Below are 27,348 nucleotides of genomic sequence, written 5' to 3'. Positions count from 1 at the left end.
TCTCAGGTATCTTTATAGCAATGCGAGAATGGCCTAATACAGGCACTTTTCTATGTGTGGCACAAATAGGCCTTTGTCCTTAAGCCTAACGTACAGACAGAGGACATGGAACTCATAGGAAATCCTATGCCCAGAGACACAGGCACTTTTGACCGTCAGTGAAGAACCTTCTTCCTTTCCAAGACTGCCATTTCCTCCCCCTCTCACCTTCTCTGGGAACTTCATCTATCAAGTATCTTTTTATTTTCATCCCTACACAATTTTTTCCCTTCACTGGCATCAATTCTTCTATCCTAAAAACGCTGAGGTTGTATTTTTCTTGAATATACATACACCTTTCCTTTGCCCCTGCTGTTTCCTCTGGCTGCCGCCCAAGTTCCCAAGTATTCTCACAGTCACACTCCTTGGACAAGCAGCCTGTGCTTGCTGCCTGCACTTTCCCGCCCAACCTGACTTAATCTTGTTACCTCTCTTACTGGTTTGCAGCTTCATAAATGACTCAAATTTTCACACGACAGCATTTGAGAGGGGCATGTTCTCTAAAGGGAAATTGCAGCTGCTTTCTGGCATGAGTAACATTTGGAGACACAGAAACGCCTAACAGCCATACCCCCTGAGAGTCTGAAATGGAGCTCCTACAGGGGTCGACGTGACTGTCCCACAGAAAAGCCATGCTCTTTGACAGCAGCTGGGACTGCAGCTGTGGGGGAGGAAGCTTGGATTGTCAGTTAGGAGAGAGATTTTAGTATATTATACTACGATGGCCCAGTAAAGAAAGTGAAAGAGTAGTTTTAAATAGGAGCCCAAATTTAGTATGCTGAAGAATCTAACATGATCAATGTCTGGAATTTGTCATTTATGTTCAGTAGTGAAATAGAAATTGTGTCTTTGCCCAGATTCTTCCTGAAGCTGATCTTGAACCAAGGATTTGGGTGTAAGTGGTTTGTTAAGGCACAGCTTCCAGAGGAAATTAGTAAGGGAGTGGAAGAAGTAGGCTGCGGGAAGGAAAGAGACAAACTAAGTAAAGTTGAGATGTCAGGTGAAGTCCCAGACTCAGCCTGATCTCCAGGGTGCAAGGTGTTTACCCCACCTCAAGATACAAGAGCTGGTGTAAGTCCACACCAGTAAGTCATTGGCTATAGGTGGGGGTGGAGGAGGACATACAATTCCCAGGCAGTTCTTCTTCTTACAGTCTAGGCAGGCTCCAGTGTCCAAGGGCGAGCCACCAAATGTTGCAGGTGTAAATATTAAGCAATAGAAACACTGAAGCTGAGACTGGGAATGGTGGCTCATGCCTGTAATCCTAGCAGTTTGCGGGACAGAGGCAGAAGAATCACTTGAGCCCGGGAGTTCGAGACCAGCCTGGGTAACATAGCGAGACCCCCTCTCTACCAAAAACAAAAAGTAAAAAAATAAAAGAAAGTCAGGTGTGGTGGCACACACCTGTACTCCAAGCTACTCAGGAGGCTGGGGTGGGAGGATTTCTCGAGCCCAGGAGGTCGAGGCTGTAGTGAGCTGTGATCACACCACTGCACCCCAGTCTGGACAAAAGAGCGAGACACTGTTTCAAAAACAAACAAAATCCAACAAAAAAACTCCAAAACATTGAAGCTGGAGATGAGTGCAGAGAGCTGGTAAAATGGATGCAAGGGGGTCCGGTCTGGTCTTTGACAGTGTCTGCTTACGTGTCCCTAACGGTGTATGCTCCTCCATCATGATGGTTCCAGTGTAAAGTGTGGCAATTGCATGGCATCTGGAGCTGCTGAACTCTTCAATGATGGATTAACCCAGGACTAGTTTGGCCATTCTGGAGACATCCTGGCTATAACTGGTGATATTAACTATATGCACAAGCCTTATGATCCAGCAGCAGTCCTGCTTACATCTCACAGAGAAATCATGCAAATCCCCCTGGAGACTTGACAATGATGTATAGCACTGTCTTGTTTAGGGTAGCAAAGGACTGGATAAGTAAGATATATATCCCCATATGTATTAGTCCGTTTTCAAGCTGCTGATAAAGACATACCCGAGACTGGGCAATTTACAAAAGAAAGAGGTTTATTGGACTTACAGTTTTATGTGGCTGGGAAGGCCTCACAATCATGGCAGAAGGTGAAAAGCATGTCTCACATGGTGGCAGACAAGAGAGCTTGTGCAGGGAAACTCCCCTTTTAAAAACCATCAGATCTCATGATACTTATGCACTATCACAAGAATAGCTTGGGAAAGACCTGCCCCCATGATTCAATCATCTCCCATTGGGTCTCTCCCACAACATGTGGGAATTATGGGAGCTACAAGATGAGATATGGGTGAGGACACAGAGCCGAACCATATCACCATATATAAGGTTTCCCTCCATATATACATGGATTGTTCATTAATTATTGTTCTGTAAGAGTTTTAAAGACATTATTGACATATTTGATATATTCTTTTTATAATTTGAAAGGGAAAATTATTTTTAAAAACTAATAACAATTGATGAATGAACTGAGCTAAATATGTCAAAAAGGAGCTGAAATAAGGAGTAGCAAGATATATAGACAAATCTCCTTTTTTTTTTTTTTTTTTTTTTGAGACAGAGTCTTGCTCTGTCACCCAGGCTGGCATGCAGTGGAGTGATCTTGGCTCACTGCAACCTCTGCCTCCTCGGTTCAACCAATTCTCCTGCCTCAGCCTCCTGAGTAACTGGGATTACAGGCAGTTAATCCCACCTGCCACTATGCTTAGCTAACTTTTGTAGTTTTAGTGGAGATGGGGTTTAGCCATGTTGGCCAGGCTGGTCTTGAACTCTTGAAATCAGGTGATCCGCCCACCTTGGCTTCCCAAAGTGTTGGGATTACAGGTGTGAGCCACTGCGTCTGGCCAATTCTCCTTTCTTTGGGAAGTCACCCTTCTACCCCCAGCTCCAGGGGTTGGCCCTGCTTGCTAGATCTAAGTTGGTCAGCAGAATTCCATTTGTCCCAGTGGAATTTTGACTGATAGGGACAGTAATCCAGGCCTAACCCTATCAGGTTTCATAACATAGAGAAAAAGTTGGACCTATGACATTAATTTTTCATTAGACACAAATATATTCCCTTTACCTGCTCAGACTTAGATGTTCTCATTTTAGGATATTTTAAAAGCACAAGCATTTAATTGAAGTTAACCCTAAAAGTCATACTCTGAGAGAAATAGAGAGCTATAGTTCATGGAGAAATGGCATTATTCTGAAAAAAGCATGCACAAATGGAATGAGTAAGAGGATGAGTGGGCTGGCTCATGCCTGTAATCCTAGCCCTTTGGGAGGCTGAGGCAGGTGGATTCCTTGAGCCCAGGAGTTTGAGACCTCCCTGGGCAACATGGTGAAACCTCGTCTCTACTAAAAATACAAAAAGTAGCGAGGTATGGTGACATGTGTCTGTAGTGCCAGCTACTGGGGAAGCTGAGATGGGAGGATTGCTTGAGCCCAGGAGGTCAAGGCTGCAGTGAACCGAGGTTGTGCCACTCCACTCCAACCTGTGCAATAGAGTGAGATCCTGTCTCAAAATAGAACAAAACAAACCACCCATCCTGCAAAAAAAAAAAAAAAAAAAAAAAAATGGAGTGAGTCAGAGCTGTCCTCTGTATGCTCTGGATGTGCCTTGGGCCTGTGATTTGGCTGACAATGTGGTAGTACGCAGACTGCGCAGGGTCATTACTCCCACTTGGGACAAATCTATCACACAACATCAAGTATACAATTTTATCTACCTTCATAGAATCAAATTCAAGTAAAAGATGATCAGTTCCATTTAGATAAACTAGATAAAGGGTCTGTGGTTTAGGACTAAAAGGGAAAAATTTGTGGAATTCTCTATATTCCTCTGGGAAGATTCCATGACTCTTCCGATTATAACTAGGGTTGGCATTGCTGTTCCTAATTTATTACCACCCCCAAAGAAATACAGCTGATAGAATCTACTGAATAATATTGATGCTAAAAGCTTGGGAAACTAGGAGATATAATGAGTTCTGGCCTCATCAAATCAAAAGTGAACTATTCTAGCATGCCTCAGAGGGAAAGCCCAGTTTTGCAGTTACAATGTTATTTTCAATCTTTGATTCTTTCCTGATTCTAGGAACCCAAGTCTGTCCCCTTTCAGTTTTAAAAACAAAAAAATTAAAGCATATCAATGCTGACCAAATATAGATCCTGGTTTGTCTTTGTTACTATTTAGAGAAAAGTATGGCAGAAACTTCTTCAACTATAGGATTATTAAAAAAACAAACAAACAAAAAAAAACACTTGGTTTTCATTGTGAAGACCCCGTTGGAATTTCAGAAACATTCAACTGCATATGGTAAACTTGCGCTCTGATTTAACTTTGCTTTGAAGTATGGAGTAAAATCAATAAATACAGGGCTGTACTCTATTATTTTACAAATAAAGAAATAGAAGACTCAGTATCATGAGCTTGGAGTGGTTTGGGAAGGCTGGCAGTATGTTTCCTTCACTCTACACATAAAAGGTTTTCCATGCTATCTCATGGACTAGTGATACTCCTAAGAACAACAATAGAGGTAATAGATTAGTCAAAGATTGATATTTGTCTCAGGTATTTCCTAATTATATCTAGGAATTGTGTTTCATTATTTTGATAATTTTAAATTACTTTTGAATGGAAAATAATATGTATTTACTGACTTTATAAAAACTCACAATGTAGAGACAATCTATATTGCTTATTCTTATGCCATTCTCCTAGAGGTGACATAAAGTTCATGCAAAGTAAAATGAGAGTTGTGGAAGCAAAGGCCCTCGTACTTGTCTGCTGATGTTCACCAACTGAAGTTAAAAGAATTTTGACTACTGTTTCCTTTGTGCTTTTACCAGCCCCTATGCTGACGTCTGTTGAGTCACCACAAAGCTCGTCACTGCATTTATTTATTTATTTGTTCATCTGATTTCCTGTTCCCAGCTATTAGCACAATGTAATATGATGATTGTTCATGGTATTTGTGTTGAGTGAACAGATAAATCAAGAAGGGGATGGAGGGATGGATGAAATGATGCAGCACAGGGATTTTTAGGGCAGTGGGGCTCTTCTGAATGATACTGTAATGGTGGATATGTGATATTATATGTTTGCCCAAACCCATAGAATGTCAAGCACAGAGTGAACCTTAATGTAAACTATAATCTTTAGTTAATAATATTGCATCAATATTGGTTCATTTACTGTAACAAATGTGCCACACTAATACAAGGTGTAAAAAATAGGGGGAAACTGTGTGGAGAAGGGGGAGAAAGGAGGGCATGTAGGAATTTTCTGTAATTTTGGATCAATTTTTCTGTAAACCTAGAACAGCTCTAAAAAACATAAAGTGTATTAAGTTACAACAAAAGATGATTCAAGATAACTTAGATGAGATGGTCTTAGAATGTGTGTATTGCAAGCAACAGAAAACCAGATTTAACTAGTGTAGGTGAAAAGGTAAATGTGTTGGTTTGTTTACTGAAGCCATGAGAAAGCATCAGGGAGAGCTAGAACTGGGGACTTTAATGCTCTTCTTCATCTTCATGACACTCTAGATTGACTTTCTTCATAATGCTCAACCACGGAGTCCGGCCACACCCAGGCTCACAACCTCCCAGCCGTGCTTTAATAAGAAAACAGCTCTTTCTGACTTAGTTCTTACTGAGAAACTCCCAGAGGATGCTGGTCAGCCTCACCTAACCTAATCACTTATAGGAGAGGAGAGACTGGCTCTAACTGGAATATAGCTGTTTACAAGGCTGGAAACGAGTAGGTGTGTCAGGAGCCTATTGTGGTTATCCTGGCAAGAGAATATGGTGCTCAGACTAGGGAGGTAGAGGCAGAGACAGAGAAGTGGTCAGGTTCTGGATATATTCTGAAGATAGGGCTCTCAGGACTTATGGAGATGTTGGCTACAAGGTGTGAGGAAAAGCAACGAGCAATGACTTCAAAGTTTTTATCCCGAACAACTCCTAAAAAATGGGACTGTCTATAACTGAGCAGAGGAATATTAGGCAGTGCAGGCTGGAAGATATCAGGAGCTTCATTCTGGATATATTACGGTGTACTAGCCATCCAACTGTGAATGTCAAATAAACAGTTGGATATATATGAATCTCTTCCTCCAGGTATCTACCTGACATATTGCTTACTGACTGTAATTGTTTATTGCCTAGAATGCAAGCTCCATGGGATCAGGGACTTCGCTCGTTTTGTTTACTATGTCCCCAATATCTGGAAGAATGCCTGGTGCATAGTAGATGCCCAATTAAACTCACTGGAAATGTAAATGAAGGAATGAATGACAGAGTTAAATGCTCAGTACAACAAAATAGGTTGGTTGAGAATAGAGGTAGGAAGTACCTGTTTGATAGTAAATTGCTTTCCGGGATATTACTAAGGAGAGGTTTGCAACAGGCATTATGTAACAAACATTTTCTATGGAAAACTATGTAAAAATGAAGAGACACTTCAAGGTTTCTGTAAACTTTTATTTTATACTTATGGGCCACTGCCAACTCAGGGCCTTGGCTTCTGGCTCATTTCTACAAAGTTACTTGTTGAAAAGATGAAGTAAAGGTAGAAATTGGAAATATTCCTACTAGTAAACCACAGTTACTTACCAGTCCATAAATAAAATGCACATTGAAGCCTTCAGAAATCTATGACTTTCTGAATTTATAAAATGCATTTTTTTCATATGAAAGAAACAAAGCATCTTGAAAAAAAGACAATTGTCTAAACAAAATGGTGTGAACCTATGGTTTATATTATAGGCATATATCACTGCATATGATGCGCCAGTGGAATAATAGATTTGACTGCTAACACACAAAAAGGGCAGTACTTCTTAGCCTTGCAATTCAAGCAACTGGAACCTGATGTTATTTTACCTGTGCCTGTCCTAAAATATGGTCCAACAAATTATCTTACCTAATTTATTATCAGCAATCTGTCTGGTGAAGTCTGAAAGAAACAGACAACCTGGCAATTTCATCACCACATTGAGTTGAGGATAAGAACAATATAATACTTCAAAGTGTAATGACTTTTGCTCCAGCACAGGAAACAATATGATCCCAAATACTGCTTCATCAAACCAACCAACCAAACAAAACCCTATATTGCTAGTCCACAGCTCATCCGCTTTCACGCTGCCTCTTATATCCCATTTGTAATGGTAACATGGTTACAAGATTTATGAACGCAGAAGGTTGTTATAGGTTAAAATGGACTGAGGCAGGTTGTCATGATGAACAATCACCTAGATTTTACTCAGACTATGCACTTTGGCACAACTGCGGGGCACAATTATTAGATTAAATCCATACATACCATCACACACATGCATATATCACACACACAAATACATTCCACAGAGACAGTCTAGAAAAATGGTCTAAAAGAAATTTACAATTGTTTATATATATATACACACACACTAGTAAAAATTTTCTGCTGTACTCACAGTCTGTAAACATCTGGGAAAATGCCTGGCAAAAGTTACTGTGGGCCCTTTGAAATGGTGACAATGTGGGAGGGAGACGTTGGGGTGGGGATTTAGGTTCATACTGAAAACCCCGAGAAGTGAAGAATCTTAAGTTCTGGTGGCACATGGGGGTAATTATTTTTCACTGACATGATAAACTCATCTGGTCACTTCAAAATTATGTTTCCTATATGGAAAAGGGAATGATCAAAAAAGACTTACTGCCAGTTAACATTTTAAGAAAAATTAAGAGAATAGGAGGTGATATGTATATACATATATATGTCACTATTACAAATACCTGAATGAAAATTTCCAAATCATCTGAAAAATTCAATCTTTTCCTCTTAGGTGTGCTTTAGACTTCTATATACAGTGCACTGAAAGTCTCAGGCAGAGTTAAATGACACATACATTAAAATTTTGGTACTTGACATTGATTTTTCTTACAATATTTACATGAAAAACAGATTGAACTTGTGAAAAAGAACTATCTGATTGAAGCATTACTTTTGAATTTAACATACAAAACATGTTCAAGATCCCTTGTAATAAAACACCATTTAAAAAAGAAAATACAGTTTTAAAAAAATTCTTTGAGTAGCATCTATTAAATTGCCAAATGTGTCATCAGACTGTGCTTTAGGGGCCTGTTGTAGCTTTAGAATTTGTGTTTTAAAAAAATAAACAGTGACATGGAAAATACTAACCTAATTGCTCACCTGAATACTATTTTTGTCTTTTTTTTTGCAAACTATGTGTAAATAAGTTCAAATAATCATGTTAGGCTATTACGCAGTTAAAAAATACTGGCACCAAATGACATTTCAAATAAAAGTGACTTGAGCCCATATTGTGTTTGGCTGAAGGACAAAAAAATCACTTAAAAAAAGTAGAAAATCTTGTCATAATCTCTAAAGTTTCATGGTGACCAGTTCCCATTGAACATTCACCAGAACTGCCATAAAAGCTAGCCATGTACTTGAAAGCTCTATTTTCATGCAAAAGTAGTAAATATCCTTCTGGTTTCATTTAACAGTCTTCATTCTCCCCCAGCTCCCACCATTTTTTAGTGCTGAATACAACACGCGGAATATGTAAATCAGATCAATTAAAGAAGTACGATTCGTAGATGTTGTGGGTGGATAAACCAGTCTACCCTTGCGGTTTTGGAAAGCATTTCTTCTTGGGTGTGGGAGTGAGTTAAGGAAGAAGGATCAGAGAAGAGATTTCCGGAGTCACAGTTGCCTTGTGATTTTTTTCTCTGAGAGGATTATGGGAGTACCGAGGAGTGCTTCTAAGGGTGGTCAGTTCATGCTGTCCTTATGGCTGCTCCGGTCTGTGTTGTGGTTGTTTTGATCGTGGTTCTTCCACTGGATGCTTGTTCCGTTCATGGGGACCGAGGTCATCAGACTTTTGGACTGGTAACAGCAGCAGCAGAGGCATGACTGGGGGAAGGAGGAGATTCGAAGTAAGGCGAGCCTACCAGCCCATTCCCAGCCAAACACAGCGGCCCTGGGCCACGCTAACGAGGGGCAAATGTCCATTCGCATTCGAGGGAAGTGAACCTTGACAGTAACCTAGAGTGGAGAGCCTGTTATCACCAGGCAGGAGTTACACTGTCCATTCCAGTGCAGAGAAATAGAACCCTTGTTTCTCATTTTAATTTTATTACCAAGTGCAAAAGAAAGGGAAGGCAGTGTTGGTGAGAGGAAGGGCTCTCCACGGCTTGGGGCAGGCATGGGTAGGGCTGCGCTGGCGCGGGGGGTGGTCTTAGCATTTCTTCAGTGTGCACCACCTGTGTGGCTCTCCACACCAGGTACCCCATCAGATTCTCACAACAGCCTTGGATGTTCTCCCATTTTATGCTATTCCCTCATTTTATGAATGAGGACAGTGAGGTCCAGAGAGGATAACGAGGACTCTCTAGATTTGGGCTCTTTCTCTTGGATATGCTGCCTTTTTAGGAAGATTCATCAAAAAGTGGGATTATTTTCTGATAATTTTTACCTTGATTTTCCCTCCCCCAATGAATATGTAAATTAATGAGTAAGTAATAATTAATTTCAGCTTATATAATGTACTAATTTTAACCTGCATGTTAGTCAATCCATTTTGGGCCGAGTGTTTTGTGACTGGCAGACATTTCCAAGAAGACCTCAGAAGTACGGCCCCAAACTTCCATACTGAGTTTCATCTGTTTGTGTGATTCCTTGGTTAATATATGTCTGCCTCTGTTTAGACTGTAAGTTCCATGCAGGCCGTTACTGTGTTTTTTCTCTCTACTCTGTCCCTAATAGTAATCAACTCATATTGAGCACTTATTATTTCAAGCATTTTACATATATTACCCTCCTTATGAGAGAGATACTGTGATCATCCAATTTTATAGGTAAGGAAACTGAAAAAGGAGAGGCACTAACCAGACCTGGGGTAGACAGTTAGCAAGTGCAGGGCTGTAATGTCCATCGAGGCTCTTTGCTTCCAGAGCCTGCATTCTTGACCTCTACCATACTCTGCCTCATATGTACCATAAGCTAAAGTTAAACAGCCTGGTCCAAGATAACAAAATCCAGTGAGGATTAAGCCTATGCTAAAATCATTTCAGGAACCAGAAAATGACACATCAATAAGACAGGCTTAGAGCTTCTGAAGGACGTGGGTGGCTGAGCTGGCTGGAGGTTTGAAAGCAGAAGGAAACTGATTTTGAATACAATTATATTTGTTCAGATTCCCACAGCAATAAGCATTTACTTTCCTTGAAGATTCTATTACTAAGTACACAATTAAATAGCATTTAATGAGAGCTTTCTTTTCTTTTCTTTTCTTTTTTTTTTTTGAGACCGAGTCTGGCTCTGCCGCCCAGGCTGGAGTGCAGTGGTCCTATCTCGGCTCACTGCAAGCTCCGCCTCCCGGGTTCACGCCATTCTCCGAGTAGCTGGGACTGCAAGCGCCGGCCACCACGCCCAGCTAATTTTTGTATTTTTAGTAGAGACAGGGTTTCACCATGTTGGCCAGGATGGTCTCGATCAGTGAGAGCCTTCTTAACAATAGAGCTTATATTTTGTCAAGACTTTGGTTCAAGTCTAAGACAATGTAAGGTATGAATAGGTCTTATGTACTCTCTGTGGCCTGGAGCATACATTGAAACATTTCTCTCTAAAGGAGGATTCTAAACTGGCATGTGATTTAGTCCTTTTGATTTTAACCTCTTTGTATGTGGTTGTCTAAATAGGAACTGCTTTTCTGTTATGCCGACAATCTGACTCTCTTTCTGGGTAATAAAACATGATTTTCACTTCACTGCTAAAAAGGAGTACAGCTGATCAAAGTAATATTACAACTGGAATTGGCTGTGTCTGTTGACTGTTTAATATACTCATTTTGTTGTCTTTAAAAAATACTTGAAAAATCATCTTACCTGGAAACAATTTTTAAATTTCTTGCTCACAAAATACAGAGCTATGGGGTTTATACATGAATTCATGGTTGCCAAGTTAATACCGATGTAATCCATGAGCAGCAAGAAACTAGAGCAAAAGAAAATGGTGTAGAATAATTAGAATATATTGTTTTAAAATCTGCTCACTAGCATTTCTTCCTAGAATAAGCATTTTTCTTGCCCAGAAGCCATTTCTTATGGGTGGCAGTTAGAATTTTGTAAAAAGTGCTTGTTTAAATGGCAGTTTCAGTTTTGCAGGACAGTTACAGATACATCACTAGTTGGTTAGCTCAAACCCTTATGCACAGCCTCAGGAGGGGAGTGGCAAGATAACAGATGTGGCTTGCACACATTTTGGGATCAGTTATAGGCTATGTCAGCTAAAGAAAAAAATCAACTTTGCAGTTTTAATTTTCAGGGCTAATGGGCATGTAGAGTAGATGGTTTTGTAAAAGTATTATAAATATGAAAATCTGAGAAACTCCAATTTTCTAGTGAGTACATAGGATCATACCTAAGTAATTCACATCGGTTCTTGTCCATCTCGTTATACACAGTTTTCTTCAATATACGGCTTAAATGAAGAGGGAACCAGCAAAGAGCAAAAATTACAACCAAGCAGAAAACTGTCTTTGCAACTTCTCGACGCTAAAGGAAAGTGAGAGAAAAAGAAAAAGGACAACAAATTTAGTATTTGTATACTAGATGCAAGAACTACAGTACCAGGAAGTAGGAGACATCAGGGAAAGAATAATTCAAAGAAGAGCCAGGAGAACAGCCTGGCTTACAGTGCCTCTACCTCTTCAAGATTCTAAGGTCAACGTTCTAACTAAGGAATTGCTAATGATGCTTCTGGGCAGCTTCCAGGAAGGACGGGGGTCTCAGGTTGGTTATTAGGGCAGGACAGAGGTTATATGCCAGGAGAGAGGTGGAAACTGGCTGGAGGCGAGCCAGCTGAGTCTGTGGCTGTGTGTGTGTAGGTGGCTGAGTCTGCCTGTGTGTGTGTGTGTGTGTGTGTGTGTGTGTAGGGGGGTGGGGTGTGACCGCATGGGGGAAAGGGTTAGCTAATGACTCTTAATAACAGGTAACTAATTAGCATTAATGATGGCATGGCAGGCAAGGAGACTGCACATCACATGATAATGCATGGACAAATCAACAAAGACCTTGGGAAAACAAAATAGGAGTGGGGACCAGAAAAGGAAAAGTCATAGCACTATGTTTTTTCCTTTTCCTGATCTTGAACACAGCTACTATTGGGATATTTTTGCTCTTTAAATTCTTTTCTTAATGACATGTAGTTCTTAATGACATATAAAAATATTATATACTGTTTGCAAGCAGAAGGATGAGGGTAAAGGATTATCAGCAGTGATGACTAGAAAATCTGGAACATGCTGACCTTGGACTGACTTCATGGAAGGTTTGCATGCCTTTGAGTCTGCTCAGGATCAGAAAAACTATAAATTAGGAATTATCTGCAACCATTCATTGGCGTGCATTATTTGAGTATTTTATTGCATGCATTTAGAAGCCGGACTAGGAACACAAAATGCAAGTTGTCTGTAACTGGGATCAGTTAATGTCAAAATAAAACTGATTAAAAACAGGGTCTGGAAGGGTAATGCTGGCTCAACCTGAAACATACAACATTAAGTCTGGGAAGCCTACAATAAACTCACATGATTGGCTGAGCCATTCAAAATATTCTGGGGCAGTTTTCATAACTCACTACTCTAGCTCAAAGAACTGGGAATTCTTTAACCTCTCATAGTTATTGGGCTAGCTGGGATATGGCTTCGGAGTAATGACTGAGGGAAGAAATAAAATATTCACATCTTCAGGAATGGGGGCTCTTTTTAACAGGGTCATTTTGTGTGTCCAGAAAGACAGTGTGCCCATAAAAATAGAAAAGCAGTGTATTAGGGGAGAGGTTACCTTTCCTGAGTGCATACTCAAAGAGGATAATGCTTTTAAAAGCAGTATTAGTACACTGCCATGATAGTCTGATACTTGCTTAACCAATATCCATTCTCCTGTCTTCCTTACCATCACTCTGGTCTTGATTTGTTAAGGCAGCTGGAGAACCTGCCCTAATTATCTACATGGCCACTTGGCACAGTTTTGTCCCATTAGATGAAATAGAAAGCATTGCATGGGTTTCCGGAAGAGTTACTGAGAAGTATAGGGACACTCCTTTGATGCACACCCACGATGGGTTGTTTTCTGTTCTTCCCCTCTTGCTGCTTGGAAATCAGATATAAAAGTAGAGCTGCTGCTACTGTCTTCTGAGACTGAAGCAAAGATCAGCAAAACAGTAGATACCTGGCCTCTAACTTGGCTTGACCACTAAATCTTGATGTCTGAACTTTTTGCTATGGGGGAAAGATAAACTCCTTCTTGGTCAACTAACAGTTATTTTGGGTTTTGTGTTCCCAGCATCCAAACACAACCCCTAATTGATAAAACTGTCATCATTATGATGAGGAGAAATTAGAGACAACCAAGCAAGAAGCAAAACTATGAGCCCCACAGAGTATTAGTCAAGATGGCAAGGCTTTGTGTTCTATGCTTGCAGTCCCATCTGCAGGACCTCCAGCCACCCTTGCTCTTCTGTACTTAGGATTTGCTACAGCTTTGAGTGGCACCAAAAGGAACGTTAACTGCATGAGGGCAAAATTTTGGGTTCTAATCTCCATTTGGTTGAGCAAACCTCTTAATCACCTGTATAATAAACAATATATATCCTCCCGATCTCAGAGGGTGCTTGGAGGAATCAAAAAAATAAGAAAAAGACATGGAAATGGAAATGCACTTTAAAAACTTAAAAAATGCTATGTAAACATGAAGCAGCATATGACAATTATTTAATTGTTTCCACAATTAATTAACATTATTCCAAAATTAAATAATTAATTATTTCCACAGCAAATACCACTCATAGCTTAAACAGGCTCAATCATGGTGTGAATGCAAAAATCCATATTTTAAAACACTGTTTTTCACAAACTCATTCTAACTACCTCCATTCCAAGAATGAGAGGAAATAATTGTAAACATATTAAGCAATTGGAGTATTTGAAACTTTCATGCCTGAACAAAGTCATACTAAGGTTTCTCAATGTAATCTTCCTGCTAAATGTCAATGAAAGATAATAGCTACCATTTTTATGGCATGTTAGATTTTATAAAGTACATGCATACACATTCATCCTTTTGATCCTCATACTATTGATTCATATATTATGCCCAATTTACAGATAAAAAGCTGAAGCTCAGAAAAATCAGTATAGTAGTTGAAGAGTTGCTGATGAGGAACTATGCGTGCACATGGTAATTATATAGGACAGATGTACAGACTCCATCAACAACTCACATTAACTTTTGGTGTAGTTGGCCATCATTATATACTTTTCTGTTGCAACAGGGAACTTACCTGAAGTCCTAGGTTTACTCTTAGAATTAATGTAGATTAACATTTGCTTAATACCTACTAGGAGCTGGGTACTATTAGGCACATTACATGTCTCAGGTAATCCCCATGATGTATTATTACATACATATTATGAGAAACTAGAAGTTCAGAGAGATTAAGCAATTTGCCCAAGGTCAGAGAGCCAAGTATGAGTCTAGTTTTGCCCTTGAAAGCCCACAGCTTTATCTGTTCTAATTTCACCCAGGAGGGACCAACATTAGCCTCCTATTGACATGTTCAAATTCCTTCTAGAACTTTGGATCCTCCAACACTTTACCTCTTCTAATGTACATGATCCCATTTCCTAGCATAAGTCTCACATTAGACATTGCTCTAGAGAGGTTCATCTCCTTTTTCCCATTCCCCAAATGCATGGTTCCTATTCCACGTTCTAACTAGACTCCTGTTCTTCCACCTGAAATGCTCTCTGTCAACTTCTTCCCCATCAAATCCCACTTATCCTCCAAGGTCTGGTTCAATCCCCCTCATCTATGAACAGCTTCCCTATGACTCTATCTCATACCATTCCTGGCTTTCCATAGCCCAGGCTACTTTTACCACACCTGTGGTTCTATTTTTCAGTTGTTTTGCATGCGTATTTTATTTCTACAACAAGACTGTAAATCTGCATGGGGAGAAAGTCACATGCTTCTTTGTGTCCTGGTACAGTTTCAAGCCCAGTTGAATGCACGAACTCACATACACACATGCTCAGTACACTCCTGGCAAAATAGAGGGATAGTTCTTCTCTATTTGGGCCCAGCCTTCAGGACCACTTGTTTTATAGGCAGGTTTCACATTTTACAAAAGAAATTTCTAACACTATTACTATAAAGAAAACAGTTACAAGATAGTATTTTCATTTTAGGAAATCAGGCTAATTCTACTAAAGACAGTATTTACAGGCCTGCTGCTGTCAAGGACTAACCAGTCCTGGCCAGATTTTCATGATGTTATGGGATTTACCTGCTTAAGATGTTCACTGAGGGCAATTCTCAAGCTTCCATTCCTTCTGTTCAACATCTCACAAGTCATGAGGGTGTAGAAGATCGCGGTGCACACCAAGGGCATACAGAAATAGAACCCGAAGAGCCACCAGTCCTTTACATCTTGGTAGAACTTCAAAGTGAAAAAAAAAAAGAAGAGAAAAGGAGGAGCAGAGTCATGTCAATTAACCGTGCTGTGCCTCTGGTAGCTTTAAGGTCTTTAAACTTGCAGATACGTCTGTAAAATCATGCTTTCAGCTTGCAGTAATGGGTTTGGGAGTGGTCCTCAAAACTCAATTAAATTGGAAACTTCAGAAATTATCCTGGCTTTAAACAGCACATAAAGAAACTGCACTTACAAAAATTATCTTGACAAGGATACTTTTCATAGATTGAAGGTTTCAACTACACAATGGAAGAGCCCTAATCAATAAAAATAATGTCCTTCTAAAGCTCATAAAACATGATTTTGAGACAAAAGAATATATATGTTTATCTTTATTTCTTCATGAACCTCAAAATTTTGTTAGTGCCTGCTTTACTTTTGACTATTTTGGTGAAAGTGTATTTAACCTGAAACAGTGAAGGTTATGAATGGCTTATCTGTGTAGCTTTGGTTAATAGGGGTTAACCCTCTGCCTGGTATGCCTGCTATGTGACCTTAAAGCCAGCCACTTTGAACTTCAATAGCTATACTCTTCTCCCTCCTTTAATACTTACCACCTGGAAACTATTGAGGCAGCATATCTCAACTGAAGGCATGTCTGGTATTATCTAGCTGGGCAGGATTTATAAATACCAAGATTATTCAGTTTTACATCTGCTTAAAGAAGAAAACTTAATACCCTATAAAAATGGAAAATGAAAAATGATATCTAAATTCTTCTTCCCACGAAATTAATCACCAACTTGGGACGAAATGCTTTTTCTTTCCTTATAATGCTTCTTCAGATTGTTAATTTACTAAGGACAATGCAGTTCCCACAGTAAAAAAATAATCATGTTGCTCTGTAAAAAATGGGACAGTTTCTGAATATAGAAAGAGGCTAAGTGGGCTGCATTTATAACATGCCTATTAAAATAATCTAAAAATGGTTCCTAAAGACAAAAAATTTGGGGGAGGAGTTCTTGACTATTTTTATGCCACAGACCCTTTTGGAAGTCTGGTAAAGACTATAATCCCTTCTGAGAATAATACTTTTACATGCATAAAATAAAATACATAAGACTGCAATGGAAACCAATTACATTAAAGCACAGCTATCAAAATATTACAAATTAAATTTGATATAGTAATATTGTGTTTATTCACAAATAACAAACCTAATGATGGTTCTAATAACTACTGAACTGTTGAAGTGCTGAAATTCTGAAGAGCATAAATAATATTTTGAGATTATACAAGTGTTATATGGCATAAAAATGTCTGCTATTTTTATTACTGAAAAAGTCATGATACTGGTAAACACTATGGTGATTTGTTGGGTACATTCATAATAGAACGAAATGATAAATTCAGTTAGAAGTTAGTGAAAATAAACATGTTGTTTCTTTTCCAACCAAGTTCACAGATCCCTGAATTCTATCCTCAGGTTAAGTGCAAACTCCCAAAGGAGTTGGTTTATTCTAAACTGCTTACACAAACATTTCCCTGTTCCCAACACACTGTAGAAAGATTTCAGTCCTGAACTTAAAAAAAGTCGGGAGCACTCTCTCTCTCTTTTTTGAAGTGCAACACGAACACTCCTTTGAGCACCCATTCTCCCTTCTTTTGTGTCCTCTTTTTCCGGGTGCATTTGCTGGCTGGGTATAAATGACCCAGAAGCAGCTGCAGAGGGTCTGGAGGCTGACCCTTGAGAGGGCTGAATGGAGTCCCCTGCCCCCTCCATGGCAAAGGCCCACAGAGAAATGGGTAATGCATGTCTTTGGAACTGATGTCATCAACATGGGTAGAGGGGGGCCTACCATCAGTCTAGGGTAAAGTTGAAGAGCAAGAATGGAAAAAATAGGGGAAATAAATTTAGAAAAAGAGAACAGGACTTCAGACTTGGAATGAACTCTAAAAAATTATCTGTTCAACTCATACCCTTTACTGCAACCGTCTAGCCCACCCATGCCTGAAGGGTAGCTACCCTTTACTTGAACACGTCTAGATAGAAGACTCTGTCTTTATGAAACAGCCCATTTCATTTTGTCTGGCTCTAAGGATTAGTAAGCTCCTTCTTATAGTGAACCTCTTTTCTCTAATGTTTGCATCTGGAATATCTAGATTGCTTATTCACACTGCCCAAATTCTGACAATCTCCTACTGTCTACTTTGTTTTTCACTTTGAAGACTAACCCAGTAAGAAACTTCAATTTTAAGTTGTTAGCTTGGCAGTTTTCATGAGCACTTTTAATTTTAAAACAATAATTTCCAAGCAGGATAACTGGTCAACTGTAAAACCACGAATTCTGTGAATTCTCCAAGTTGGGAAAACATACCTTGAGATGTCTGTAAATAATTACATGTGGAATGTGAGCTACATGAAACTTACATCAAAGCACTAAATTATACTGATTTAAGAGAAATAGTTATCCTTTTGGTTTCCCTCCTCAGTCCACATGTTAGTTTTGCAAAGAAAAGATGCATTTTAAATAGGTTTCCCAAAATAGTCATGTGATTAAGCTTTTCAGAAAAACATTAATATGGTCAGGTGTATTAAAAAAAAAACAACTGAATTTGTTAAACCAAAATATTCTTTTAAAAAGTTCTACAATTTTATATTATTTGTATATTAGACACAGAAACCGTACTAATATAAGTACATGTAAGTACTACTCTCTACTTTGAATTAGTAAATCCATCTTTAAAGAATGTGAGAAATGTGCTTCTCCCCAAGTGACATAAGATAAACATCAGCACGTCTTCTAGATGGAAATTGTTGTGTTGTATTCATTATTATAAAAACAAATAGCATATGTGTGTATGTATATATATATATATATACACATACACACACACGTGCGCACACACACACACACACACACACATCTAGTCCCTCTTAGTAAATTTGCTTTGGTATTCTTAGTGGTTTGGTGCAGAATAACAGATGTGTCTACCATTGTGGTATAATATAAGAGTGAAAGCCAACATAACTGTTCTATTCAAGAATCTAGACACAGGTTTAACATCTACTTTTCATGCAACTGAGGAATATTTGACAGAAGAAACCACACTTGGCATTGTGGCGACGTCATCAAGTCTCAAGATGGTGAAGTCTAACGAAGGACCTCTTCCCTTCCCTAGTTAATTCCTTTTAAACGTTTAGTACCTCCATGAATTTTGATGTGGCATTGAGCATACAAGTTTTATGCTGTTCACCCCTATATTCAAAGGGTACCATGACGAAGCCAATCGCTTCAGGAATGGCCAGGATAAAGGACAGGATCCAGATGGAGACAATTTCAATGGCAGTTACCAAAGGAATCCCAATTCCCTGAACACGACTCCAGGAGGCAACTGCTCTGTACCTGAAAAAAAAGGTAATGGAACCAAGTTGTTAGGAAATTTTAAATGTATTTCAATTAAACAAAAATTGTAAGTGGCAGGAAGCTCCTCCCCATTTCCAATACCAGTAATTGTCTTTTTAGGAATTTTCTGAGTCTTGGTATGAAAACCAAGTGGGGCTTTTTATTTATTTATTTTTTTTGAGACGGAGTCTTGCTCTGTTGCACAGGCTGCCAGGCTGGAGTTCAGTGGCGGGATCTCAGCTCACTGCAAGCTCCGCCTCCTGGGTTCACGCCATTCTGCTGCCTCAGCCGCCCGAGCAACTGGGATTGCTGGCACCCGCCACCACGCCCGGCTAATTTTGTTTTTGTATTTTTATTGGAGACGGGGTTTCACTGTGTTAGCCAGGATGGTCTCTATCTCCTGATCTCGTGATCTGCCCGCCTCGGCCTCCCAAAGTGTTGGGATTACAGGCTGAGCCACCACACCCGGCCACAAGTGGGGCTTTTAAGAGTTCCACCCATTTGGAAATCAACTGCCTGGCAGGCCTGAGGTCTGAGGTCTTTATTTGGTCTAGTGAAATCTTAGGAGAGTTTAGAATGTGGCGGTAACAGACAGCTGTGCCTATGTTTTTTAAGCTGGGGGAGAAATTGGATGGATGGGAGGGATCATGAAAGCTGCTGGTACTTGTTATAGTAATATCTTATTCCTCTTTATAAAATAAAAAAAGAAACCTTAAAGCATTATCTATGAAGTGGGCCTAGATATCCTTGAGTGAATAATGACCACAGATATTCCATTGTTTCCTCCCTTCTTTTACCCTCAAAATATGAGCACGGTGGGCTTGTACTAGGTGGCAGTTTTAGTAAATACCTATTTGTGGTAAATGTCAAAGAAGGACTATATCACTCCCATTATGGCCCTGTGCTAGAGCAGATACAACTTATTTAAAGACAATTTGGTTTCTAACCAAATTAGAGTTTACAATCTAACAGAAAAGAATGGTTCATACAGAGTATATAACATAAATGTGACTGAACGATTATGTGAATCAAAAAATTGTCTGGTAATAAGAAATTATGCTCACCCTATTTTTTACTTCACTATTTTAATGATAATAATCACATTTTTAAATGTTATATCTAAGGAAGGTCTGGTTTAGAAATCCTATGTTCTTTGACCTGATGTGATGGTCTGATGCTAACTGCTTTTAGACTTACTATTAAGAAGAGACCTGTGACGTGGTATGGTATTTTTGTGGCCTCATTCCTGAAATTTTTGTTGCTGCCGTAATGGAAAAGAAACATTTTCTTTTTATAGTTTTCATTAGTTAGTGCCAGAAGAAGGCTGTAAAACAGATTGAATGCACTGGAGACAGGTGCTCATGGGTTTGCAGGACATACAAAGTAATGTAGAAGATTAATCAATAAAGCCAAGGCAACATACAAGCTACCCATATCTGCCAAGACGAGCCCCCATCAGTTATACTTAGTGTACTGTCTCAGTACATTTACACAGTACATCTGTGAAAACACAACTCTTAGAATTATGCTGACTGATTCTTCATCAGAATTCCCTAGAGATGAGCATGTATAGATTTGGGTATTTTATGATGATGCCACATGGCGTATTATATAGCACAATTTGCTGGAGAAATGTTTTATAAAATATTTTTAGGGTAAATAAGATTTGTGTACAATACAAATCTCAAAAAAGTCCAGATTATTTCAAAATGGGATAAAATACAGCTATGCAAACAGACCAAGAAAATCCTTTTATGATATAATCAAGATTGAATTTTAAAATTTATGGTTATTTCCATAAATTGTCCAGTGGGATAAAAATCACTGTTTATTTTTCTTTGTTCCCTTGTTAAACTGGCAGCCTGATACCCAGTAAAAGCTAAGAGGAATGGAGACAGGATGTCTATATCCCAAAGCTGTCAACGGAGTTACATCTATTTCTTCTTCCCTTCTCTCAGGTTGTTTACCAGGGAAGGTGATTTAAATAAAACACCCTATTTCATTAGAGAGTAAGAAAACCTGATTTCCTTGCCATGATTTGGGGTGAAAAGTGGCTTAAGGAATAAAATGTGGTCAACACGTTCTTATGACGAACATGTTCTTATGACGAACATGTTCACAGACCAGCTTCATTTTTATAAAGTGCCATGAGTTCCCAGAATATTACACATCCATAATCCAATGTAAATTCAACATTCACAAATAAGTAGAAGTCATTTTTAGAGTCTAGTTTAGCAAATAATTCACGATCAGTCTGCTCCTTCATTAACTCACTCACTGAGAATTAGAATATTTTCCATTTATAATCACACAGGTCTTGATAACATCTCCATGAGATACGGGGAAAACAACCATAAGAACAATTAGAAACAATCATTTGTGATAATGGAGGTGGGGAAAGGTATGGAAACCACAAAACACTGGATGTTTCAAAACTGATTTCTATTTTGAATATAATGGCACAACACACTGACACACAAATGTACTTTTCTCATGAGGTGCGATTATAAACAGCCTTCCATCTAGTCAGTAAGTATATACATCTCTCTTTGTAATAGTCATTATAAAATAAAACAAATTAAAAAGATACCACTTCAACAAAATCTGTTTTTTTGTTCTTTTCTTGTTTTGATTCTCATAGGCATAGTTTGAATAGACTATAATCATATGACTCACAATTTTTAAATTTTAGCTTTATTTACATTAAAAATACTCTCCTATGTTTCTACATGGGCGTGGCACTTATCAATTTAATGGCTACACAGTATAACAAGATTTTGATATAATTTACTTGAATCTTTTTTCTATGTTCAAATCATTTCTAGTGTTTCACAGTTGTGAATAAGACACCTATAAGCTTGTTTGTACACATAATTTTTTTTCTCTTTCTGAATGATTTTTCTGGATTAATTATCTTGAGTGGGATTACTGGATCAGGGAATAAATAGGTGGCTGAAATGCCTTAACAAAGAAGTTTCTACCAAGTGCCTGTCAATGAATGCTTGCCTGTGTTAGAATTTATTATTTATTCTTATTTGCCACTTCCATAAGGTACAGTGCCACTCCTATCTTTACCTCTGCACATCTTTAATTAACAGCAAACTTGATCATTTGTAATGGTTGTTAATGATTTATATCTCTGATACCATATGGAGGTTTGGAAGCTAAATGCTAGCAGGAAGAATTCTTTTTTAGAGATAGGGTCTTACTCTGTCATCCAGGCTGAAGTGCAATGGCACAATCATAGCTGCAGCCTCCAATACCTGTGCTCCCTTAAGGGATCCTCCTACCTTAGGTTCTCTAGTAGCTACGACTATTGGTGCCCACCACCATGCCAGGATAATTTTTAAAAATATTTTTTGTAGAGACAAGGATCTCGCTATGTTGCCCAGGCTAGTCTCGAATTCCTGACTTCAAGCCATCCTCCTGCTTCGGCCTCCTAAGGCTGAGCCGCTGCAACTGCTTGGCCAATTCCAATTTAGAAGAGAATCAGGTGTGGTGAATTAAAAGACAGCTGCAAATGCTTTACCACTTCTTCAGTTGAGTTCTTAAATTGAGCTGGCCTGTGACTACTTTGATCAATTGAGTGTGGCTAGAATGATGTTTTGCAGTTCCAGGTCTGGCCTCTGAAAGGAGCCTTGAGCCTGCCGGAGCAAAAACATTGAGAGGACCCTGAGACTACATGGAGGGGGAGATGGGCTCTGCTGAGCTCAGACTTCCAGCTGTCCCTGCCAAGGTGCCAGGCATGTGGGTGTTGCACCTCTGACACAAGCTCAGAGTCAGCTGAAGTTCACCAACCCCAGCTGAAGTGACAAGGAGCAGAAGAATTGCCCAAATTCCTGACCTTCAACATGGTGAGATATGATAAAACGGTTGTTGTTCTGAATTGCTAAGTTTTGGGGTAGTTATCAAAGAGAAATGGGGTAGCAAAATTAACCAGTTGCCTGATCTTGAAAATAGAATAAGATAAAAGAACAAATAACTCAGTGCAATAGTGAACAGACTCCCAAATAAGATCCTATTGCCCTACCCAGCCTTGGACTTTGTCCAGTTCCCTGCTCATGTCTTCTGGCTCAGACCCTTCCTCTGTGTCTTCACTATTGTCACGGTGCAATAGAAAACTATAACACCAGGAAAATAAGGAGAAACCAAGTCCAACTCTAACAAAGAGGTTTTTCTGAAAACCACCTTCATGTTTCTTGAGTTAGGATATACCTTTGAGAATATCACAGAGACCACTGAGCAATTATTTGAAATGATGGATTCAAGAACTGACATCAGCTTTTCAGCCATATAAAACAAAGCTGCCTTATTAATGGATCTTTGCAACTTTTCCAAGTATCTAATAACACATCACTCTGGAATAGTTGTTAAAAGAGTTTTATCTTTTTATAGCCTTCTTCCCCAGGCAACTTTTAACAAGTTGGATCTGTACCCAGACCTTTTTACTGGTCTGATCCCATCATCATCATCTTCCACTTTAACACAACTTTGCAAAGAACAACAGTGATCCCTCCTACCCCCCTCCTGCTGCTGCTTTTTTTTTTTTTTTTTGCCTCCGAACATACTCAAAGTAATATATAAAACTTGTCACTTTCAGCATGTAAAAATACCTATTTTAATAGCTGGTAATGGCTGGTTATTCATTTCTGTTGGGAAAAGTTTGTTCGTTATAGAAGTATACTGCCTTAGAATTAAAAAGATAATTCACCGAAAAAGCTGGATAGGGGTCAAAATTTGTTTCTGAATTTCTTCAGTTCCTGATTTGTCTTTTTCTCAAATGACCAAGGATGTGAAACTAGATTTGTGGAGGAATTATTCAAAAAGTTAAACTGAGACAAGTCCATAGTTGAAATTAGCAATGAAAGCCTATCCATTCTGGCAGAAATCATGTGCTTTCTCTCAGTCCTGTTTATCTTATTCAGATTAAAAGCTGATAGTGAGAAAGCTAGATCTTTTCTTTGATCTTACATCATTCTGTAATCATTGATTAATGAAGTAATGAAGAAATCCTATAGAACTTGGATGTATGGTTTCTCTCATTTTCTTTCAAACAACTCTGAAATGTGAGATAATTATGTTTTTAAAATACTGTGTAAAAAAATCATGAGAACTCTTTGTCCTGGGCCATAACTTATTCAGCTCATAAAATGAAAGTAGGGATTCACAAACTGCAACAGATTCCAAACTCCCTTTTCATTCCTTGTTTCATTTTAAAAAGTGTTGTTTTTTTTTGTTTTTTGTTTTTTGTTTTTGTAGTAGTAGTAGAATATAATGCAACCAAATGAAGAGTTAAAGCAAATGGAATCTTATCTTCAGGAATTAAGTGTGAATGATTCATTCTCTCGTGTGAAAGCTTTTGAAATAGAAATGTCAAATAGATTCCCTACATACAAGTCCTGAAGCTTAGGGTCAATACCAAATGAAATGTAAAAATAGTAAATTGTGTGTCTAGGGAACAAAGAATGATTAGTTTATTTTCAAGGAAAAACCTTTTGGATTAAGGCTGATTTTTGTGAGAGTGGAATTTTAAAATAGTTCATCTCCTTGATCTACAACTCAGATCAAATCTTAATGAGATAGATTCTTGGCATCATTTTTTCTTACTTTCATTGTTTTTCTTTTCTTTCTTTTCCTTCCCTTCCTTCCTTCAGTCCTTCCTTTCTTTTTAACTAAGAATCACTCACATTTCATTTGATACACAACTATTTATCGTGATGGAACATCTTATTTCTCTTTCTTCATGCATGAGATGAAGAGAGGAGGTGGTATGGGTGAGGTGACCCGACACTAGATATAGGAATCTATGACCTAACCTTCCCGCTATCTTCCCGACTCAACACTGGGCATGATTGAAGCTCCGCATGATGCTCCGAGATCCCCCCAAGGAAGAAAGAGGAGGCAGAACAAAAAAGTGAGGAGGAACCAGCTCTGCCCCCTGGGCCTGTGAGAGGAGTGTCAATTTTTCCCAGCTTATTACTTTTTTTTTTAAAAAGTTTTATGAATGTTTAATCTGAAGGTTTTAAAATACTATATCTTAAAATACATTTATAATTTTATTCAGAATTTCTACCATTCTTTTAAAGTTCAGAAGGGTCTTCCTTCCCTTTCCAGAGATCAAAAAGATAGTCTATTTTCTTCTACTGCTTTATGGTGTAAACAAAAAATAAAATTCTAAGCCCCTCAAATGACTGAATGGACCCCTCCTCTTGGCCAAGGGGATTTCAAAGAAACCTAAAATACGAGTTCAGGCCATGATGGGAAGGGGATGTCGGATCTGCCTCTTCATACTTTCCTCTCTTTGGAATTCAGGCACAACAGGCCAGCATTAACGTTAAAACAGATCTTAAGACTAACAAAACAGGACGGGCGTGGTGGCTCACGCCTGTAATTCCAGCACTTTGGGAGACTGAGGTGGGTGGATCATGAGGTCAGGAGATTGAAACCATCCTGGCTAACATGGTGAAACCTCGTCCCTACTAAAAACAAAAAATAAGCCGGGCATGGTGGTGGGCACCTGTAGTTTCAGCTACTCAGGAAGCTGAGGCAGGAGAATGGCATGAACCCGGGAGGCGGAGCTTGCAGCGAGCCGAGATCAAGCCACTGCACTCTAGCCTGGGCCACAGAGCAAGACTCTGTCTCAAAAAAAAAAAAAAACCAAACAAAAAAAAAACCCTAACAAAACAGACTCTGTGTAGCAGTGAGATACCAAATCCCAAGCATGCTCTAGTATAGCATTACGTAACAGAGAGAAGGCCCTGAAAGAAATAGAAGTATTTCACTCCAAAATATATTTCTTTGAGCTATTTGAAATGGCCCTGTATAGCCATCTCTTGTGGGGAAAATTTACATTCTGTAGATAATTCCCTTCCATTTCCAGGTCTTTTCCTGATCCAGGAGAGATTTAACTAAGAGTCTGGCACCTTTTAAGATCTGATAAGAGACATTTACCATCTATTCTCATACTACCTGGAGACTTCATCTACATAGAACCTTGGCTTCCACAACCCTCTTATCCTAACCCCAAGCACTTCTTGTCAGCATTTGCTGACTTCAAATCTTTAGGCAAAACTTAACTCTTTCAACTAAATGCCAGTCAGGGAATCTTTGAATGCACCTATCACCTGGAAGCACCGCCCTGCCCTCCTCACCCAACCTCCACTTCAAGATGTCCCATGTTTCCAGGCCAAACCACTGTAAACCTTACATGTATGGATTTATGTTTTTACCTGTAACTTCTTTCTTCCTAAAATGTATAAAATTAAACTGTAACTCAACAACCTTGGGCACAGGTTCTCGGGACCTCCTGAGGCTGTGTCACGAGTCATGGTCTTCACATTTGGTTCAGAATACGTCTCTTCAACTATTTTTCAGAGTTTGGCTTTCTTCATCAACAATGGTTTGAGTTTTTACATGCTTGAGTATAGTGGTTAAGAATGCAGACTATCAACATTTGATTAGTGGCTCCAACACTTAGTAGCCACGCTGACTTGGTTAATCTCTTTCAACCTCAGCTTCCCTGTCTGTAAAGTGGAGATAACACACTAACTATCACAGTTACATAAACTAATTTTTTTTTTTTTTTTGAGACAGAGTCTCACTCCATCACCCATCCTGGAGTGCAGCTGCTGTTGTCTAACCTCGGCTCACCGCAACTTCCGCCTCCCGGGTTCAAGCGATTCTTGTGCCTTAGCCTCCCAAGTAGCTGGGACTATAGGTGCCTACCACCATGCCTGGCTAATTTTTGTATTATTTGTATAGATGGGGTTTCACCTGTTGGGCAGCCTGGTCTTGAACTCCTGGCTTCAAGTGATAGGCCCACTTTGGCCTCACAAAGTGCTGGGATTACAGGCATGAGCCACCTCACCCAGCCCTAAACTAATTTTTGTAAAGCATTTTCAATAGGGCCTAACACTTAGTAATACTCAGTAAATGGTAATAATTATAAATATTATTATTGATATGTACAGAAGACTTTAACAGGTTTTTTCCCTCAGATGGCTAAATAGCATTATTTATTGATAAATCTTTCCTCCCCCGATTATATTCAAAGTGATTTCAGCCTATATTATTAATACATTCTTGTGTATTCCAGCACCTGAGTTGAGTTTTCCCACTGATTTGTCAGTGTGTTCATGGGTTTGCATTACATTGTTTAAAACACTGTAGCTTTATAGCATTTAAAATGACCACATAGGCCACTGCATTCTAGTCCGGGTGACAGAGCAAGACCCTGTATTTTAATAAAAAGAAAAATCATATAGGAAGAACGTGTGTAGGACACATTGTTCTTTTTTCAAAATGTCATGATTATTTTCCCATTTCTTTTCTCTACATGAATTTTAGAGTTGTAACTAAAAAATTTAATTAGATATTATAACGAAAATACATGGTTACATCTCTGAAAGAAATGTAACTTGATGATATGCAGCTTG

The 27,348-nt window shown here is 38.9% G+C and overlaps 1 protein-coding gene and 1 long non-coding RNA gene across 3 annotated transcripts in view; one reads left to right on the top strand and one right to left on the bottom strand.

Annotated features, from left to right (window-relative positions):
* Positions 1–6,478: 6,478 nt before the first annotated feature.
* EDNRA (endothelin receptor type A) overlaps positions 6,479–27,348 on the bottom strand; it is a 62,779-nt gene continuing 41,909 nt past the window's right edge. Inside the window, exons 4-8 of one of the 2 annotated variants that reach the window (XM_055276080.2) lie at positions 18,715–18,913; positions 15,381–15,533; positions 11,454–11,587; positions 10,919–11,027; positions 6,479–8,945 (exon numbers count right to left, since the gene is read on the bottom strand). In XM_055276080.2, the coding sequence (XP_055132055.1) occupies positions 8,805–8,945; positions 10,919–11,027; positions 11,454–11,587; positions 15,381–15,533; positions 18,715–18,913 (736 nt within the window). In that variant the 3' untranslated portion in view covers positions 6,479–8,804. The remainder of the gene's footprint in view (positions 8,946–10,918; positions 11,028–11,453; positions 11,588–15,380; positions 15,534–18,714; positions 18,914–27,348) is intronic. The other variant, XM_055276081.2, reaches the window with a different exon arrangement.
* Positions 11,575–24,895, top strand: LOC129481119 (uncharacterized). The gene is made up of 3 exons (XR_008657265.2): positions 11,575–11,824; positions 18,779–18,925; positions 22,525–24,895. It is a non-coding gene; the product is annotated as an uncharacterized lncRNA (long non-coding RNA).

This window comes from Symphalangus syndactylus, chromosome 4 (assembly GCF_028878055.3).
Source record: "Symphalangus syndactylus isolate Jambi chromosome 4, NHGRI_mSymSyn1-v2.1_pri, whole genome shotgun sequence".
Lineage (NCBI taxonomy): Eukaryota > Metazoa > Chordata > Mammalia > Primates > Hylobatidae > Symphalangus > Symphalangus syndactylus.
This window is presented reverse-complemented; position numbering and strand designations above follow the sequence as displayed.